Source organism: Podarcis bocagei, assembly GCF_964188305.1.
Source record: "Podarcis bocagei genome assembly, chromosome: 11".
Lineage (NCBI taxonomy): Eukaryota > Metazoa > Chordata > Lepidosauria > Squamata > Lacertidae > Podarcis > Podarcis bocagei.
In genome coordinates, this window is record NC_138136.1 from 51,208,758 (window position 1) to 51,227,161 (window position 18,404).

Here is an 18,404-nt window from a genome sequence, read left to right on the forward strand (position 1 = left end):
GAGGCAGAGGTGGTGGCGAGGAAACTATCTCAGCCCACTTTGTGCTAGTTCAGCTGAACTCTTGTGGCCGGCCACTCTATTTGCCTGCCTCCCCCTGGCTCAGAGGAAATTCCCTGTTAGCGAGCCTGCCCACTATACCTAGCTCCATTTGTTTGTCACTGAGAGCCACTAAGCCTTCAGAGATACCCAGAACAAATGTGCAATAAACCCACCATGGTGCTAACTAGAGCCCAAGAGAGGAAGCAGAACAATAAAGAAACAGCCCCGCTTCTCCTACAAAAGACCATCCTAGACTACTGCCATCCAGTGGTAACTAGCCATATAGGTACTGAAGATACCCTAAGGGCTAACCCCACTGGCCCTGCCTAAGAGTCACTAAATCTTGCAACCTTAAGCAGCATTAATGACCATAACCAACAAACAGAAGGTTGGCAAAACTCCTCTGACCATGAACAGTTGGGTAACTGGTCTCCTGACCCAGCACTAGTATGTGAAAATTCTTATATTACACACGTGGATCATAACAACATGCAGTTCATCACAAACTCTACCCCTAATCAACAGGCTCAGTCCACAGCCAAAGGAACTCATAGGGCAGAGCGAGAAAGATTTGCAGATTTGTATGGCTACCTCCGAGACCATTGTCTCCTTAATGCCCAAACTAGCGGGGGAAAATTTCAGAGCTTGGACTGCTTAAGAAAGGAACTATCTGGCATCAAGGCTAACATGCTTGTCTTGTTAGGGCTAATTGAGCTGGGGGATCCTAACAACAGTCCCCCCACCTCTCCTGGCACAACCCAATAAACCTAACCAAGACTGCACCAATAACAAATCTGCTAATTTAAACAATAATTCAAACAATCCCGAGATCCTAACCAATATGCCCTTTAACAAAGAATGGGATTCAAAGAGACAGGCAGATGCCCTTTTACAAGTCTGGGCAAGAAAGGATTTGCCCCCTCCAAATCAAATAGCTACAGAAGACTACCAGAAGAACTGGTTGGAAAATTCCCACCTCACTTTATCCAACCCTGACTTGCTGGTCATTGATGACTGGCAAAATGCTCCAGAGGGGGAAACAGATAAAACAGATGAAGCTGATCTAGCAAGACCAGCCTGGATCTAAGGCCAAACTGCAAGCAAAGAAACAGTGACCCAACTTTAAACAATCTTATCCCCAAAGTGTCATTTAAGTGGGGTAACCACTTCCTAGGAAAAAAAATCCTCAATTTACATATAGACCACAACAATCCTGCCAACAGGCACCAATTGATAGACACCCTGTACCAGGTTCTCATCAAATAAGGTACCGGCCAAGTGGTCTCACACATAACGATAGCACCAATAGGAATACAGCGCCCCCATACATAACTGTGGCGATCACACAGGGCCCCCAGACGTTTCACGGTCTATTGACCCTGTGCCACCACTGCAGTTGCTTTGTTCGCTGCCACCACCCCGCTTTTCACGGGGACACACGGAGTCCAGACAGTTGTTAACATAAACAAATAATCAAGTTTATTTTTAAGTGCAGGAATAAGCGTATGGTTTCGGTTTATTTTTCTCTTGTCAGGTTCTTAAATCTTAGTTCCTACCACTTCAAACTGAATTATTCCCAACTATCTATCTAACTCCACCTAACAATTCCTCTCACTCACTCACAATACAACTCAACCAACCCACTGCGTATTCCACCCTCTTCCTTCTCCCACACCCAAGCCTCAACTCCCAACCCTCAACTGTCTTTTCAAAACCTCCCACTCTATCTTTTATTCATTCTCACTGGCCAATCACCTCACACACATTTTAACCCTTTCCTTGACACATCCTAGGGGCAAACGCCACAATAACCTACCCCAATAACATCCTCGCACGTAGGGAGAGACATGGGCGACAAGAAAAACCTCTCCCCAGAGATGATACCCTTATTCCAGCATCACACCCAAAACCCTACGACAAGATCTCTCACCCTAGATGTGGGTGTGTGTGAGTGGTTCACCAAGCAACGGATACTGCTTGCATTGGAAACCCTAACCTCAATTTGGCAAATGAAGGCATCTGGTAGTTGAGTCATGGCTCTGGCAGGATCTAATTGGACCCGCCAACAATAGAAATCATAGAATCGTAGTCTTGGAGGCCTTATATAGAAATGGTAGAACAGGAGAGGACAGAGTAGTGAGGGTTATGCTTTATTTCCTTTACTGCACACTGTATAAGCCTGCTAGGGAAGAGATTTCACCCCTTATCCAGAATTTCTTATTGGCCTACTTATAAAAAATGTTGAGAGCTGGGAAGATCAACTCTTTTATGCGTGGATGAAGAATTAAGATACAATTGTGACAGAGGGCTATATGCATATGGTTTTGTATTTTATTGCTTTTTTAAAAAAAATAATATTTCCCTCCCCTTCTCTTTCTTTCCCTTCCGTTGATCTTTCTTTTCTCTTTACTGCCGTGCCCTTTATTATTATTTTTTAGATTACCGAACTTTTCCATGCACAAGACGAGTTTTTTTTACTCTAAAATAATGTTAAAAAATGGGGGTCGTCTTAGGGGACGGACGAGAGATAGGTTGTGTCCGCGAGTAGGAGTTTGTCAGCAGTGATATTGTGGGTGACTTTTGGCTGCTGCTGCGGTAATAGGGTGGTGATTGGTTGCCGTGGCAAGGTTTGCTGTGGATTGGCTGCTGCTTTGGCAATTAGGCGTGCGACTGCTGTTGGTGAGCGGGCAGACGCATGTTGGCTAGTGCGACGCGAGAGCGGTTGTCAGCCTGTGTCAGTCTGGTTAGTGATTTTCGGCACTCCCCCTCCCCAAAAAAAGCTCAACCACTCTGGGCCATCTCCCCCCATTTTCTTAAATTTGAGTCCCCCAAAATAGGGGTTGTCTTATACATGGGGGCGTGTTATACACGGAAAAATACAATAGTTTTATTGCCTCTTATGTTGAAAACTTTCAATAAAATTAATTATTTTAAAAAACCATGAAATTCATACCGCCACCAAGCAGATGTAAGAGATTAGAGTGTTCTGTTGGTTTCTGTTGCTGGAAAAGTTTCCTGGAGCCAAAGTTGTGGGCTGTTATGTGGAATCTTACATGTAATAGCGCTATTTTATTATCCCTCTGTATTGTTTATAGTTATTGATGTGTATGACTGATTGCTATGCCCGATGTGGCTAAGGCAATAAAGTTTTGTCAATTGATTGATTGATAGGGGCCACTTTGATTTTTATATAAAAACTCCCTTTTCCCATTACTAGAAACGACACTGCCTGCTTTTACAGCAAGAGCCACAAAAATGCCTTCAGCTACCTGCGAGAGGTCCCGCACCTTGTAGTTGCTGGAGTTCAAGTGAAAGTTATGAATGAATCAGATGTGGTTTATCACAAGTCAAGTAGAAAACATGAAAAGACTTGACATAGGATTTGTGGCTCAGCCAAAGTAGCTTTAATTGATCTGGGGCTGTGTCTTCTGCCTTGCCTACAATGTTTCCGTGTTTGCAATGGCCCACAAGCTGCAATGGCTTTCCCCTCAAATTGAGGACCCAATGAGGGAATGGCAGATAAGACATGGATGGCACATGTTTCCTCCCATGTTCAAATTATGTGGCCAGGAAGAAGGAAATGGGCCAAGCCGAGGTATTAGCAAAACTGTCCATTTTCAGTGCACTCCGAAACACCAGCAAATCATATTGCTCTCACACTTCCTTTCTTGACAATCTGTAAAACAGCTTCCCAGCTGAGATTAACCGTAAGTGACTTCTGATGTTAGATGAATTGTCTTCCTTGTAGATCCACCAGGAGCAAGGCATTGCCAAAATGTTCAACTCTGCTGTGACAGTTTGAACATTGGAGGACAACCTTTTCAAGGGCATTTGACAATAGACGCAATCTAGTTTGCTGTTCTGCACCAAGCCTTTTCTCTTGCAATTGCCATTCCTCGTTTGTTCACTTTTTACAGGTGATCCTCATGACAACGTAGTTATGAAACTGTTGCATCACACTGTTTTCCGCCTTCTTCCTCCTGTGTTTTTCAGACCCTGATTATTTTTGTTGTTGTTTTTTTCTTTGCAGATGCTCTAAAATGCAACTGTAGCAATCACAACATGTTGGGCTCAGAGGATGAAACAATCTGAGAAACAATTAATGTTGCCAGTGGAAATACCATTGCAATACATAACAACAAAAGCATGAAAACACATATAAAAACACATTAAATAAACAATAATAAACAGGAGAATGGGAATTTTGAGTTTGTTCAGTGGTTTTTTTGAGCTACAGTCTCTTATGTATTATTATTGCAATATATTAGTTCATTTTGTATGTTTTCATGCCTCACTGTTGTTATGTACACACAGATCCTGCTATCTGCCAGCTGGCTCTGCAAAAAGTTACTTATCCAAACATAAAGAATTGTGCCCAAACCCTGCTACACACTCCACAGATTCTGAAATCTGAACATCCAGAGTTTTTCCACTTCCTGACTTCCTTGTGCTTTGCATTTTTGGGCAGAAACCATGCAGACAAGAAGAGAGTGAGACTGGACAAATCAGAGTGCAGGAGAGATATGTGGGGCAATTCAGTTTTTCCTGTTTCTCTCTTTTGCTGGCTGTAGCCATTGCGGGAAGAAACCACGGAGAGAAGGACTGTGCGGAGAGACTGGGCAAATCCCTGATGAGAAATGTATCCATAGGAATCCACGGAAATTCTAGGCTCGTTATGTGAACGCTTGCCTAACAAACGACTTCTAGACAATGCATTGTATTTGGTAAGCAGCACTTGTGTGTATTGTATTGCTATTTCCATTAATCTTAATTATTTCTTATATTTTTTACAAGTTTCATTTTCTCTTTTTGTGTCTGTGTGTGTAGCTGGGGACCCTTTCCTTTGTGTTTGTGGGTTTTTAAAAACTGTTCTTTTAATATTTTTTAAATATTTTGTTGGGAGCCACCCAGAGTAGCTAGGACAACCCAGTGAGCTGGGTGGCATATTATTAGTATTCTGATTATTCTAATCATTATTCTAATTATTCTAATCATTATTGTTCTAATTATTCTTATTATTATGCAGAGTTGAGGAACCTTTGGCCCTCCAGATCTGGTCCTCTTTATTTGTTTGTTTTTTCATAGTCACTAGACTCTATGATTTAACCATGCTGGCATCCTTTTAGACTTATAGAATCATAGAATTATAGAGTTGGAAGGGAACCCGGAGGACATCTATTCCAACCCTCTGCAACGCAGGAATCCCAACTAAAGCATCCATGATAGACTGATAGATTGCTATCCAGATAATAATAATAATTTATACCCCGCCCATCTGGTTGGGTTTCCCCAGCCACTCTGGGCGGGTTCCAACAAAATATTAAAATACAGTAATCCAGTAATAACCAGAGCATGCACCACTCTGGCAAGACAGTCTGCGGGCAGGTAGGGTCTCAGCCTGTGTACCAGATGGAGCTGGTAGACAGCTGCCCTGGATACAGATTTGACCTGTGCCTCCATGCACAGCTGTGAGTTCAAAATGACTCCCAGGCTGCGCACCTGGTCCTTCAGGGGCACAGTTACCCCATTCAAGACCAGGGAATCCCCCACACCAACCCGCTCCCTGTCCCCCCAAAACAGTACTTCTGTCTTGTCAGGATTCAACCTCAATCTGTTAGTCGCCATTCATCCTCCAACCGCCTCCAGGCATTCACACAGGACCTTCACTGCCTTCACTGGTTCCGATTTGAAAGAGAGGTAGAGCTGGGTATCATCCGCATACTGAAGGACACCCAGCTCAAACCCCCTGATAATCTCCCCCCGGGGCATCATGTAGATGTTAAAAAGCATGGGGGAGAGGACGGAACCCTGAGGCACCCCACAAGTGAGAGCCCAGGGGTCTGAACACTCATCCCCCACCACTACTTTCTGGACACGGCCCAGATGACAGATGGTGTTAAGACTCCAACTGTTAGCCAACATGTCCAATAGCCAGGTGTCAGGGCTGCTTCCAGATCCTAGCTCACAGAGGATCACGTTAGCCAGCGTTCACTTTATAAAAGTCTTTATTGAGTTACAGTTTCCAATTTCAAACTGCCGCAGGCAGCCCTACGTCTTATCAGCTAGACCGGCGAAGCTCCGTCTGAGTCCCCGCCTCCTGTACACCAACTTAATAACCTCGCCTTACTCCACCTTTTCCGCCTTCCCCTCCTTCTCTGGGTCCCTCTGCCCCCTGTGGTCTCTTCCTTCCTGGATTCTTCTGACGCTGACCCCCCGGACCCTTCTGTCTCCTTGCAGCGGGCTTTAGGACCTGGCTCCCTTTCCGGGCTGCTTACTCTGCCGCCTTCCTGTGCATTTGAACTTGGCGCGCGCGCCCAACCTCCCACTTTCCGCTTGACCGTTCCTTCGCTCCCCGATGGGGGTGTGGCCACTCCTGACTCATGCCCTCCCCCCTGCGGCGAGTCGCCGGATCCCGATACCTGGCGCCCTTCCTCCTCACTGCGCTCTGTTGGGGACGTTGGCCCCGATTTCCAACTGCTGCTCTCTGAACCCCCTTTTGTCCCTTTTTCCTGGGGTGTCCCCTTGATCTCCCCCCTCGCTCTGGCCACTGGCGCTCCTTTCTGTGAATCTTCTGATTCACTGGAAAGACTCGGAGATCTCGGGTCATCGTCATCGCTCATCTTTCCTTCGGACTCCTCCCCCTCGCTCTCTGTTTCCTCCCTTGCCCTCGCCTCTGCTCCTGAACCCCTGACACCAGGGATGATGGAAGTTGTAGTCTGGCAGCATCTGAAAGGCCAGGAGCAATGTTATACAGTGGTACCTTGGGTTACAAACGCTTCGGGTTACAAACACTTCAGGTTACAGACTCCACTAACCCAGAAGTAGTAAAGTTAAGAACTTTACCTGAGGATGAGAACAGAAATCGTGTGGCGGCAGCAGGAGGCCCCATTAGCTAAAGTGGTACCTCAGGTTAAGAACAGTTTCAGGTTAAGAACGGACCACCGGAACGAATTAAGTTTGTAACCAGAGGCACCACTACTGTACAGTTTTCAGGACAACAATTTATGGCTACCTGTGTTAGAACGTGTTGTCACTGTGAAAACCCCTCCAAGTTAGGCCACCGCTGGTGAACACTCTTCATGTTATTTAATTTTTTGAAATAGTCCCTGGACTATATTGAAGGAATACAGAAGAAAAGAGTGGTTCTGAGCATGTGCAGAAAGCTGTGGGGCTTTGCAGCATGGACTGGGGGGCGGGTACTTTGAGGACTAGTCTGCCTGAGCTAAGAGATGGCATGGGACATTTTTAAAGGATCCCTTTTCACTGGCGGCGATGGTAAACTCAAAGGGGCCATTTCATGTCTTGTACAGGGTGAGTCTTTTAATTTTAATTCATTCCGGAGGTCCGTACTTAACCTGAAACTGTTCTTAACCTGAATCACCATTTTAGCTAGTGGGGCCTCCTGCTGCTGCTGCGCCGCCAGAGCACAATTTCTGTTCTCATCCTGAAGCAAAGTTCTTAACCTGAAGCACTATTTCTGGGTTAGCGGAGTCTGTAACCTGAAGCGTATGTAACCTGAAGCGTATGTAACCCGAGGTACCACTGTACTCTGTATCCACGGGGCCTCTTTTAAAGGACTCACCCTGTACAAAGAGGCACCTTTTTAACACCAATTTGAAAAAATGCATGTTTACTTCCAAACAAAAAAATGTCGCGATACACGCGTATCTTAAAACAAAACGCTTACTGCTATTCCAAGGGGCTATAGAAATTTCTGTCCTATAGCATTTTCATCGTAGGTACTGTATCTGATTTCAAATGATTTACACACACACTGTTCAGATTTTATATAGTTTAAAGTCACTTTGAGGCACGTTTTAGGGTGTTTTTTTGTTCTTGTTTTAAGAAAGCGAGGCCTAAATGCTGGAAACAATAAAATAATCGCGATAGATGTCCAGAATTCTGAGGAAGAACGTTCAAGCACAAAACCCCTCAGACATAAATAAACCTATGGCATTCCTCTAAACCTATAAATTAAGGTTAGGCTATTTACTCACACATCCAGCTTTCTGGGGCCTTCGAATTTAGTTGTGGAAATGGCTCCATCTGCTCTTGCATAAAGGCCTCTCTCCTGGGGAATTGTTCCCTCTAGTGCAGTTAATCTGCAACCCTGATGCACAGAAGAAGGTCAGCATGGACTAAGGAACTCTGGGAATTGTAGTTCTTAAAACCCACAAGAAGGTACAGCACTCCCTGTTGCGCAAACAAGAAGTCCTAGTCCTTCACTAAGGCAATACAGTGGTACCTCGGGTTACATATGCTTCAGGTTACAAGCGCTTCAGGTTACAGACTCTGCTAACCCAGAAATAGTACCTCGGGTTAAGAACTTTGCTTCAGGATGAGAACAGAAACTGCGCGGCGGCAGCGGGAGGCCCCATTAGCTAAAGTGGTGCTTCAGGTTAAGAACGGACCTCCAGAACGAATGAAGTACTTAACCTGAGGTACCACTCTACTGTACTGCACATTCAATGCAGAGATCTCTATTGAGTGTGCCAAGCAACATGGACATAGCCAGGATTTTTTTGGGGGGTGGGGGCAGGACACCCCTCCTGTTACCATCCTCTGTCTGGCTCTGTCCAGCAGATTCAGAATGAAATGTCTCAAAGACAGTTGTTTTAAATTACTTTCTTTTGACCCCAAGTGCTCAGGGGGAAAAAATCTGTCAAAACATTTCAAATGTTCTGATTATTTCCACTTTTAGTAAAGTGTTTTTATTTACAGTGGTACCTCGGGTTAAGAACTTAATTCGTTCTGGAGGTCTGTTCTTAACCTGAAGCTCGTTCTTAACCTGAGGTTCCACTTTAGCTAATGGGGCCTCCTGCTGCCACCACACTGCCGCTGCACAATTTCTGTTCTCATCCTGAAGCAAAGTTCTTAACCCGAGGTAATATTTCTGGTTTAGTGGAGTCTGTAACCTGAAGCGTCTGTAACCCGAGGTACCACTGTGTTTACTTGGTTGAGGGTGGGGGGTGCTGCTGCCTCCTTTGCCCCCCTGGCTACGCCCATGTCAAGCAAACCTCTGGAAAACCTGGATTTCAACTGCCCTTTCCCAGCAACCAAATGTTTAACTTCTAGTATTTAAACAACAACAACACACCTTAAAGTTAACATTTTTTTTTTAAAAAAAGAACTAGTAAAATCCAGAAGTCAACCGCTGAAAAAACAAAGAAGTTGAAAAGTTAGCAGTCTCTCTGTTGTTGTTGTTTTAAAAAAACTAGTCAGTTCCCATGACTGCTGGTGCATTACATACTCCCCAACATTTCTCTGATGAAAATAGGGACATCCTATTCCATACCCCACAATATTTCTCTTATGAAAATAGAGATGTCCAGTGCTATTTTTCTAGGAAAAAGAGGTGCCAGAACTCACAATGAACACACCTCCTTTGTTCTCTTATCATGGCAATGGCACCCACCTGAGAGGTGCTGGAACTGAATTCATAATAATAATAATGATAATTGGTTGGACAATGTTCTTGAAGCGACAAACATGAGTCTGACCAAGCTGCGGGAGGCAGTGGAAGACAGGAGTGCCTGGCGTGCTCTGGTCCATGGGGTCACGAAGAGTCGGACACGACTAAATGACTAAACAACAACGATGATGATGATGATAATAATAATAATAATAATAATAATAATAATAATAATAATAATAATAATAATAATTTATTTATACCCCGCCCATCTGGCTGGGTTTCCCCAGCCACTCTGGGCGGCTTCCAACCAAATATTAAAAACAATACAGCATCAGACATTAAAAACTTCCCTAAACAGGGCCACCTTCAGTTGTCTTTTAAAAGTAAAATAGTTGTTTATTGCCTTGACATCTGCTGGGAGGGCGTTCCAAAGGGCAGGTGCCACTACCGAGAAGGCCCTCTGGCTGGTTCCCTGTAACCTCACTTCTCACAGCGAGGGAACCGCCAGAAGGCCCTCGGCGCTGGACCTCAGTGTCTGGGCTGAATGGTGGAGGTGGAGACACTCCTTCAGGTATACAGAACAAAGGCCTTTCAGGGCTTTAAAGGTGAGCACCAACACTCTGAATTGTGCTCGGAAAAGTTCTGGCGAGTTCTGTCTGGGGAAAAATAAGCCATGGGGACATCCTATTTCATACCCTCCAACATTTCTCTGATGAAAATAGGGATGTCCTAAGGAAGAGTGGGACATTCCAGGATCAAATCAGAAACTGGGATGTCTTCTGTAAATCTGGGACTGTCCATGGAAAATAGGGTCTGGGTGGTAAAATACAAACACTGTGCCTCCCACCCCTCTGAGAAAGCAAGTGTTTGCCAACCCTGAACAAACCCACCCCCGAAGTTGCTGAGCAATTAGCGCATTTTTGAGCTTCTGATACTCATCTGCAGAATCTCTTCTGAAAAATCCTTTATTGTGTGATTACAGTTGCATATTGCCCCCCCCAAACCATTAACAGAAAAACATCCCCCTGCAACAACAGTCTTGAAAGAGGCATCCTCACCTGTGCCAGTGTGAAAGGATAGTGCCTCTTCTAAGATGATGCTCTGCAGTTTTTATTTTATATAATTATATGATATTTATATAGTATTAATGCTTATATATTTATTATATTTTATAACTACTTCTATATTTCCTATTATTTAGCAATTCGAAATGTAACTTTGCATAGGTATTTATTTCTTTAACTATCCAGGAAAGATCTGCTGTTGCTTTTTAACCAACCAAAAGTTTTTAAATGGTTTAAACCAGGGGTCAGCAAACTTTTTCAGCACGGGGCCAGTCCACTGTCCCTCAGACTTTGTGGGGGGGCTGGACTATATTTTGAAGGGAAAAAAATGAACGAATTCCCAAGCCCCACAAATAACCCAGAGATGCATTTTAAATAAAAGGGCACATTCTACTCATGTAAAAACACGCTGATTCCTGGACTGTCCACAGGCCAGATATAGAAGGTGATTGGGCCAGATCCGGCCCCCGGGCCTTAGTTCGCCTACCCATGGTTTAAACTAACCAATTGGAATTGATTAAAGCTTTCTGTCTGCAAACCTGGACTGATCCTCCAATCAACAGGCACTGCAGCCCATCCTGGCTTTCTGATTGGAGCTGTTGTGCATGTTTGCCAGAAGCCTAACTCAATCACAAGGGATGGGAAAATGCTGGGGTGGAGAACCGTTTTGGCTCCATGGGCCAGGTCCTTATTAGAAGCAGCTTCATGGGCCAAATCTGACCTGGTGGGCAGTGCTCCCCATTTTGCAGACTTTCTCCAGTTTGCAAACTGCTTCCCAAAACAGAACTATTTCCCCTCTTGCTTACATCAGCCCTCTGCACTCTCCCTTCTGTCTTGCTAACTACCCATAGCCCAGGGTGGGGCTCTACCCCTCTGCATCTAGTAGACAACCTTTGCCTTGTTGACAGATTTCTTAATGGACACCATCCTGTCTTGCATTCTCTTAATGGCCCATGTCTTCAGGTGATTACTTCATCAGCCAGCAAGCCTGGCTTCTTCTTCTTTTAACATGGTTTATATTTTAACATGCTAAATTCAATGTCTGGCACACCAGAATTAGAAGCGGGAGTCCAGGTACCCCACAAACTGATAGTGCTGGGATATTATTTTAATATGGAGGAGAGGGTAAAATGCAACCTTCCACCTGCACTTTGAGGTCCAGGAACAATTTTCTCCCTTGAGATGTTGTGCGAATGAGGCCATAGCTGTACAGTAACTTTGAATGTTCACACTTCCAGGGGTTTGCCCCCCTCCTCCCAAAGTTTGCAGGTACAAAAGGTGTGAAGTGCCCCACTAAAGCAGCCCCCAAGTCCAGGTGAATGTCCTGTGCATTGGGGAAGCAGGTGGGGAAACCCATGTTGTAGAAAGAAACAAAGAATAGGGTGTTTTTGGCTTCACATTCTTTAGAGATAGCAGGATGTCAGTAGCCCCCAAGAGAGGGTGGAAGTAAATGAATCATTGCTCGAAACTGAAGGATATCATCCGTGCTGAATGGTGAAAAGGAGTCCCAAACAGTATCTTCATTGATTTTTCTATAATTGACAAAGAAGCTTGGTTTGCCTTAGGGCTTCTAAACTAAAGATATGGGGAGACCCCTGTCCAGGAAGCTGCTTTTTGCCACAACCAGTGCAAAATTGCACCTCAATTAGTTGTCTTTTTTTTTTAATGCAGTCATGCTCCGGACAAGTGTCTGGTTTGATAAGCCTTCCATTCCTGTGGTTCATTAAAGAGAATCAAGCAGCCCTCATTGTTAGGTAGCATTGCTGAAGAATTCACAGCCAACGGAGAACTGGGCATTCATTTATGGATATGTTATTTCAGTGACAAACTTGCTTGCACAAACACATGAGTAATAATGGGTAGTGGAGTGTACCTTTAAGAAGTTAAGAATGATCTATAAGGTTAAGGACAGACAAAAGAAAGCAATTCTTTGCACTATGGAATCTGCTCCCACAATATGTAGCGATGACCACCAACTTGGATGGCTTTAAAAGACGATTCAAAACATTCATGGAATAGAAGACTAATCAATGACCACCAGCCTTGTTGACTATGTTTTCTCTCCACTGTTGGAAATAGATAGCATGCCTCTGAAGAGTTGGGAATCACAAGTGTGGAGAGCACTGTTGCACCCAGGTTCCACTTTCGGTGTTCCCACAGGTTGGCCACTGTGAGAACAGGATGCTGGACCTAATGGGCCAATGGCCTGATCCAGCAGGACTTTTTTATGCCCTTACGTTAGCCTACTCTGATATATTATTGGGCTGGATTCCTCATATACTGTACAGAACAACTTCGGTACCATGAAGACAGGACCCTGGAGAAGACGTCTAGGGTCCCACTTAATAAAAGGAGCAGAGCAGGCTTGCTGGAGGTGTTTTTGATGCTTACAAACACTCCCCACCTCCTCCATTTTTAGGCCAGGATATGCAGACATGTCATTTCATTCTGCATAAAAAGGTAAAGGGACCCCTGGCCATTAGGTCCAGTCATGACCGACTCAGGGGTTGCAGCACTCATGTCGCTTTATTGGCCGAGGGAGCTGGCGTACAGCTTCCGGGTCAGGTGGCCAGCAGGACTAAGCCACTTCTGGTGAACCAGAGAAACGCACGGAAACGCCATTTACCTTCCCACCGGAGCGGTACCTATTTATCTACTTGCACTTTGACGTGCTTTTGAACTGCTAGGTGGGCAGGAGTTGGGACCGAGCAACGGGAGCTCACCCCATCACGGGGATTCGAACCGCCAACCTTCTGATCGGCAAGTCCTAGGCTCTGTGGTTTAACCCACAGCGCCACCCGCGTCCCTTCTCATTCTGCATACTTCTTCTTAAACTCTGATGATTCCACCTGGCTTTGATAGTTTCATTATATCTACTCGCTTCTAAAGCCTGCTGATTTTATCGGTGTTTTCTTATGATTATCTTATATTGGTTTATGTAAACTGCTTAGTGATTTTTAATTGGTCTGCAAATCTTGTTAAATAAAGTATCATTACCTTTTGAAATAACAGAGCAATTCTAAACCCCTGATCCACCACACTGGAGAGGGTTTAAATGAGACAGAGATCTCTGTCCATCCAGCAAACCTGATGTGGAACTCTTGACTGTGCCCACTTAAGCCACGGGCAAAGTGGCAGTAGCTGGTGCATAACAAACAGGGTATCTGAGAGTGTGGACAGGGCAGCATGGGAGTGGATCTGTGCCAGCTAAGGAGCCATTGACTCTTTAGCTGGTTCAGTTCCCGAGGACTTGCTGCCACAGTCCTGATCCAGGCTCTCTGCTGTGACAGTCTGGAGTTGGCACATACCCGAAATGCAGAATTTTCCTGCCCGCACCTAAATGTATGGGTGTGAGTGTGGAGATGCCCCAACTCTACGATTAAAAACACAGAATATCAAACACATACACACACACACCCCAGGGCCAGATTTAGGTTTGATGAGGCCCTAAGCTATTGAAGGTGGGGCCCTTTACATGCCCAGCTGTCCTTTATTAACAACAAATTGTCGCTGTTTTTTGTGCGCTGAAGATGGTAATTTATGGACCTAATAGGTATCTAAAGCCATTTGTACATGCAGAATGTAGGCGCCCTATATATAGAAATGAGCACACCAGTGATATTTTAGGGAGCAGCCTAGCAGGCGGGGCCCATTACAGTGGTACCTCGGGTTAAGTACTTAATTCGTTCTGGAGATCCGTTCTTAACCTAAAACTGTTCTTAACCTGAAGCACCACTTTAGCTAATGGGACCTCCCACTGCCGCCGCGCGGCTGGAGCACGATTTCTGTTCTCATCCTGAAGCAAAGTTCTTAACCCCAGGTACTATTTCTGGGTTAGCGGAGTCTGTAACCTGAAGCGTATGTAACCTGAGGTACCACTGTACTTACATCATAGGAGCCTACACAGCACAAAACACTGTTGCTGTATGTAGGTTTTATTTTATTTGTTTTTTATCTTTTATTTTGGAAATGTACATCCAGGTTTTTCCCTTTAATTTTTTTTGCCCCCCCCCCAAGAGAGTGGGGCCCTAAGCTATAGCTTGTTTAGCTTATACGTAAATCTGGCACTGATACACACGCTTTTATGAGAGCTCCTTGAAAACCAACCACAAGAATGCTCTGGAAACGGGGAAGAAATCTACAATTCCCCCCATCCTTTAACCAGCCTAATGGAGAGCTCATAAGGTTGCTAATCTCAGCTCATGATCCCGGGTGCATGGAGAGCTGTAACTTCAATTTGTTTTAATGATTGTAAGGACAGAAGGAGGGGCAGGGTGAGTGGAACGCAAAAGAAAGAAGGAAAGAAAGAAAGAAAAGTGATGTTTTGAACATCCTCCAAAGACTTAAGGCTTGACTGGCTGGCTGGGGATAGGTGAGTCCCTCAGGAACATCTTCAAAAGTAGTTGACACCAAATGGTTGCCCTTTCAAATTACTTTGAATCCCTAGTCATACTCACAAATCAGGCTGCTTAAAGGCTGTTAAATAGACAGATTTTCCCACAGCCTATTCAATGCATTAGTAGAAGTACAATGGAGGCTTAATTCAGTGTTTAGCATTGAAACAAACTTACTTCGTGGTACTTTGCCTGCAGACAGACAGGTCATGTATCCACAGCAGCGACCAGAGGAGAAATGACCACTGGTAGGAGTGCAGAGAGAAAAACGACATGATGCACTTGCAGCAGCACAACTGGATGCGTTCCTCTGCCCCAGCTGCAACAAAACATGTCTCTCCCTTATTGGTCTCTAGAGGCACAGCAGGTGCTGTAACTCTCCAATGGTTTGACTTCACCTCCTCCATTGTCTTCTGAGAGGTGTCACCTTCAACTCCATGGGTTCCTCCATGAGTGTGGGGGAAGAGGAACTGCACAAGGACCCTCAACCACCTTAATCCTGCCTTGCTTAGGTGTACACCAAAGATGTTTCATGGATAGATGTGAAAATGTCTTGGTAAAGGTAACTTTGTCAATGGGTGCACATGTCATAAGTGGTCTGTGGCTTTCCTGTTCATAAAATCATAGAACAATAGCATTGGAAAGGACCCAAAAGGCTCAGCTAGTCTCTGCAATGCAGGAATCACAGCTGAAGAATCCCTGAAAAAGCAATGCATTCTCTCCCTCCCCTTTCTTCAATACTAACATAGGTTGTCCATTCAGGGCCTAATTATTGCTTGCTTATACATACCCACCTCTTTCTGTGGACAAACGCCGGCTCCCTTGGCCTGGAAGCGAGATGAGCACCGCAACCCCATTTGCCTTTGATAGGACTTAACCATCCAGGGGTCCTCTACCTTTTACCTTTTTTACCCTATTCAGCTTGCCTTTTGGAAGCCTGATTCTGGCATCCCCAGCTTCTGAATTGAGGTGTGTGGCCACCACAGGCAAGACCCTGTTACATGCGAGAACCATGACCACAATCTCAAGTGTAATTTTCTGCTTCCATTTGAAAATGACACCAAAGTTGCTGAAATTAAAATAGCTTCTTTCCAGATTTTCTGATTGCAAAATTCTTTCAAAACAGAATTTCTCTCTCATATGTTTGTGCGCTCCTGGGTGTGTTAAATTTGCCTATTGGGTTAGGAGATCTGGAGGTGATGAAACTACCAAATCACATCTCCTCACCCCCCGCACTTGTTTCAGTGATGGATATATTAAAACCCTAATAGGTGCAGAAACTCGGTTATATCCACAAAAGGTGGCAATTTCTCTGTACTGCATTCCCTCCAGTGTAAATTCTAAAACACAAGCTGACTTCAACTGGTGCAGATCACATTGGGAGACTTCTTCCGGGAGTTCCATTGTGCTGTGTGTGTCTCTCCCCCCACCTTACCCCCCCCATTTAAAATAAATTGCATGGGCATCTCAATGACTGCACAGGTCATATCAGATCTTTTGCACCGAGGAAGGCCCCAGGTGGCCCAAATATTGTCTGCCTCACCAAGTTAATGAAGAGCAAAGCAAAGACATGTCTGGGTTTCTTTTCTTTCGGTCTGGGGTGATATTTGCTGCTTCTGCTGCTGCTGCTTTTTCCCTATCAGTTGGTATTGTTTTGGAACATTATTCTGTTGCATGATTCCACTGCACTGAGCTTAAGGTTGGTTCGGAAAAATAAATCTGAATTCTATAAGTTAAAGGGGGGGGGGAGGGCATTTCATAGAATAGAATAAAATACCTGCAAAAATCATTTTATTTGCCTTCTATTGCCCATCCTCTCATGCTCATTCATGTGTGTACAGCCAGATCATTTATGGATAAACAAAACACTAGCTCTCTGAACCATCCACAAAGTGCAACACTGTAGAAATGCTATACTGTACAGTGAATAAGTTTTGCCAGCCCCATCTGGTTCACCAGCTACAGCCATTCATGGACAGAGATAGCTGGACCACTATAGTCCATGTGTTGGTAACCTCGAAGATGGATTATTGCAATGCGCTCTTTGTGGGGCTGCCTTTGATCCTGGTTGAGAAGTTCCAGCAGACGCAGAATGCAGTGGCCAGACTGATGATGGGGGCACATAGCCGACAACATGTGACACCATCTTTAAAACATCTGCACTGACTGAGGAGATTTCACCCCTCCCATACCCAAGAATCTCCTGATGATCTCCTGATGGTCTCTGCTGACTCTCCAGAGAAGAGGAGGCGTGTCCTGCCTATCTACTTATTCTGCCCAGCAACATATCTGTGAGTGTGAGAGAGAGTCAGTCAGTCAGTCAGTGTATCGGAGAGAGTGAGAGTGTTAGAGATCCTAGAGATAAGATTGCTGCTAAGAGCAGCTGCAGACTCTCAGTGTAGCATTGATTTATGCTTAGAATATTCAGCTCTGTATATAGTTTTGTATCATAGTTGTAGTTATAGAATAAAAGGAAGATATTCTACAGAGCTGCTCTCCGAGTGGTTTATACTCTGCAAGACTCTGCAAAACTCTGCTGCGCAACGACTGTATTATTGAGACAGTGAATCCGGTGCTCTCAGCTCTAAGCTGTGAGTCCACAGCACTGTGACCTGTTCCTGTGAGAAAGGAGGTCTCTGGCGGTGCTACCCAGCTCACCTAGCCCAGTCGGGGTTGAGGTGCATGAGTCCAGTTGGTGCACTGGCTCTAGGGCGATGCTGACACTGACTACTACTACTACCATCTACTACTATCACTTGTAAAAAAAATTTACAAAGCCCTGAGCAACTTTGGTCCATGGAACCTGAAGCCTTATATCCCAGTTTGATCACTGAGATCATCTGCAGAAACACCATTGGTCATTCTTCAAATTGGCAAGGCTCATTTGACAACAACAGGAAACTGGCCAATACATCAGGCACCTTTTGTTTCAGCTTTCAAACACTTGCTGAAAACTTTTCTAGAGAATATAACTCTTCACAGTGGTTATCTGATTTCTGGTTTTAATTTGTCTTTGTGTGATTTTCGTTGTATGGTTTTACTTACTATTGTTGGAAACTGCTCTGGGCTTGTTGTTTTTAAATGACTAAAGGTAAAGGTAAAGGGACCCCTGACCATTAGGTCCAGTTGTAACCGACTCTGGGGTTGCGACGCTCATCTCGCTTTATTGGCCGAGGGAGCCGGCGTACAGCTTCCGGGTCATGTGGCCAGCAGGACTAAGCCGCTTCTGGCGAACCAGAGCAGCGCACGGAAACGCCGTTTACCTTCCCGCTGGAGCGGTACCTATTTATCTACTTGCACTTTGACATGCTTTCAAAGTGCTAGGTTGGCAGGAGCTGGGACCGAGCAACGGGAGCTCACCCCGTCGCGGGGATTCGAACCACCGACCTTCTGATTGGCAAGTCCTAGGCTCTGTGGTTTAACCCACAGCGCCACCCACGTCCCTTGACTAGCAGTATATAAATATTTTTGTAAATAAAAAAGTCATTCTGT

The 18,404-nt window shown here is 44.9% G+C and overlaps 1 protein-coding gene across 1 annotated transcript in view; it reads right to left on the reverse strand.

Annotated features, from left to right (window-relative positions):
- Positions 1–8,155, reverse strand: part of ST8SIA3 (ST8 alpha-N-acetyl-neuraminide alpha-2,8-sialyltransferase 3) — a 40,642-nt gene extending 32,487 nt beyond the window's left edge. Inside the window, exon 1 of the mRNA XM_081213095.1 lies at positions 8,037–8,155. Coding sequence (XP_081069221.1) covers positions 8,037–8,097 — 61 coding nt within the window. The 5' untranslated portion in view covers positions 8,098–8,155. The remainder of the gene's footprint in view (positions 1–8,036) is intronic.
- Positions 8,156–18,404: the final 10,249 nt, after the last annotated feature.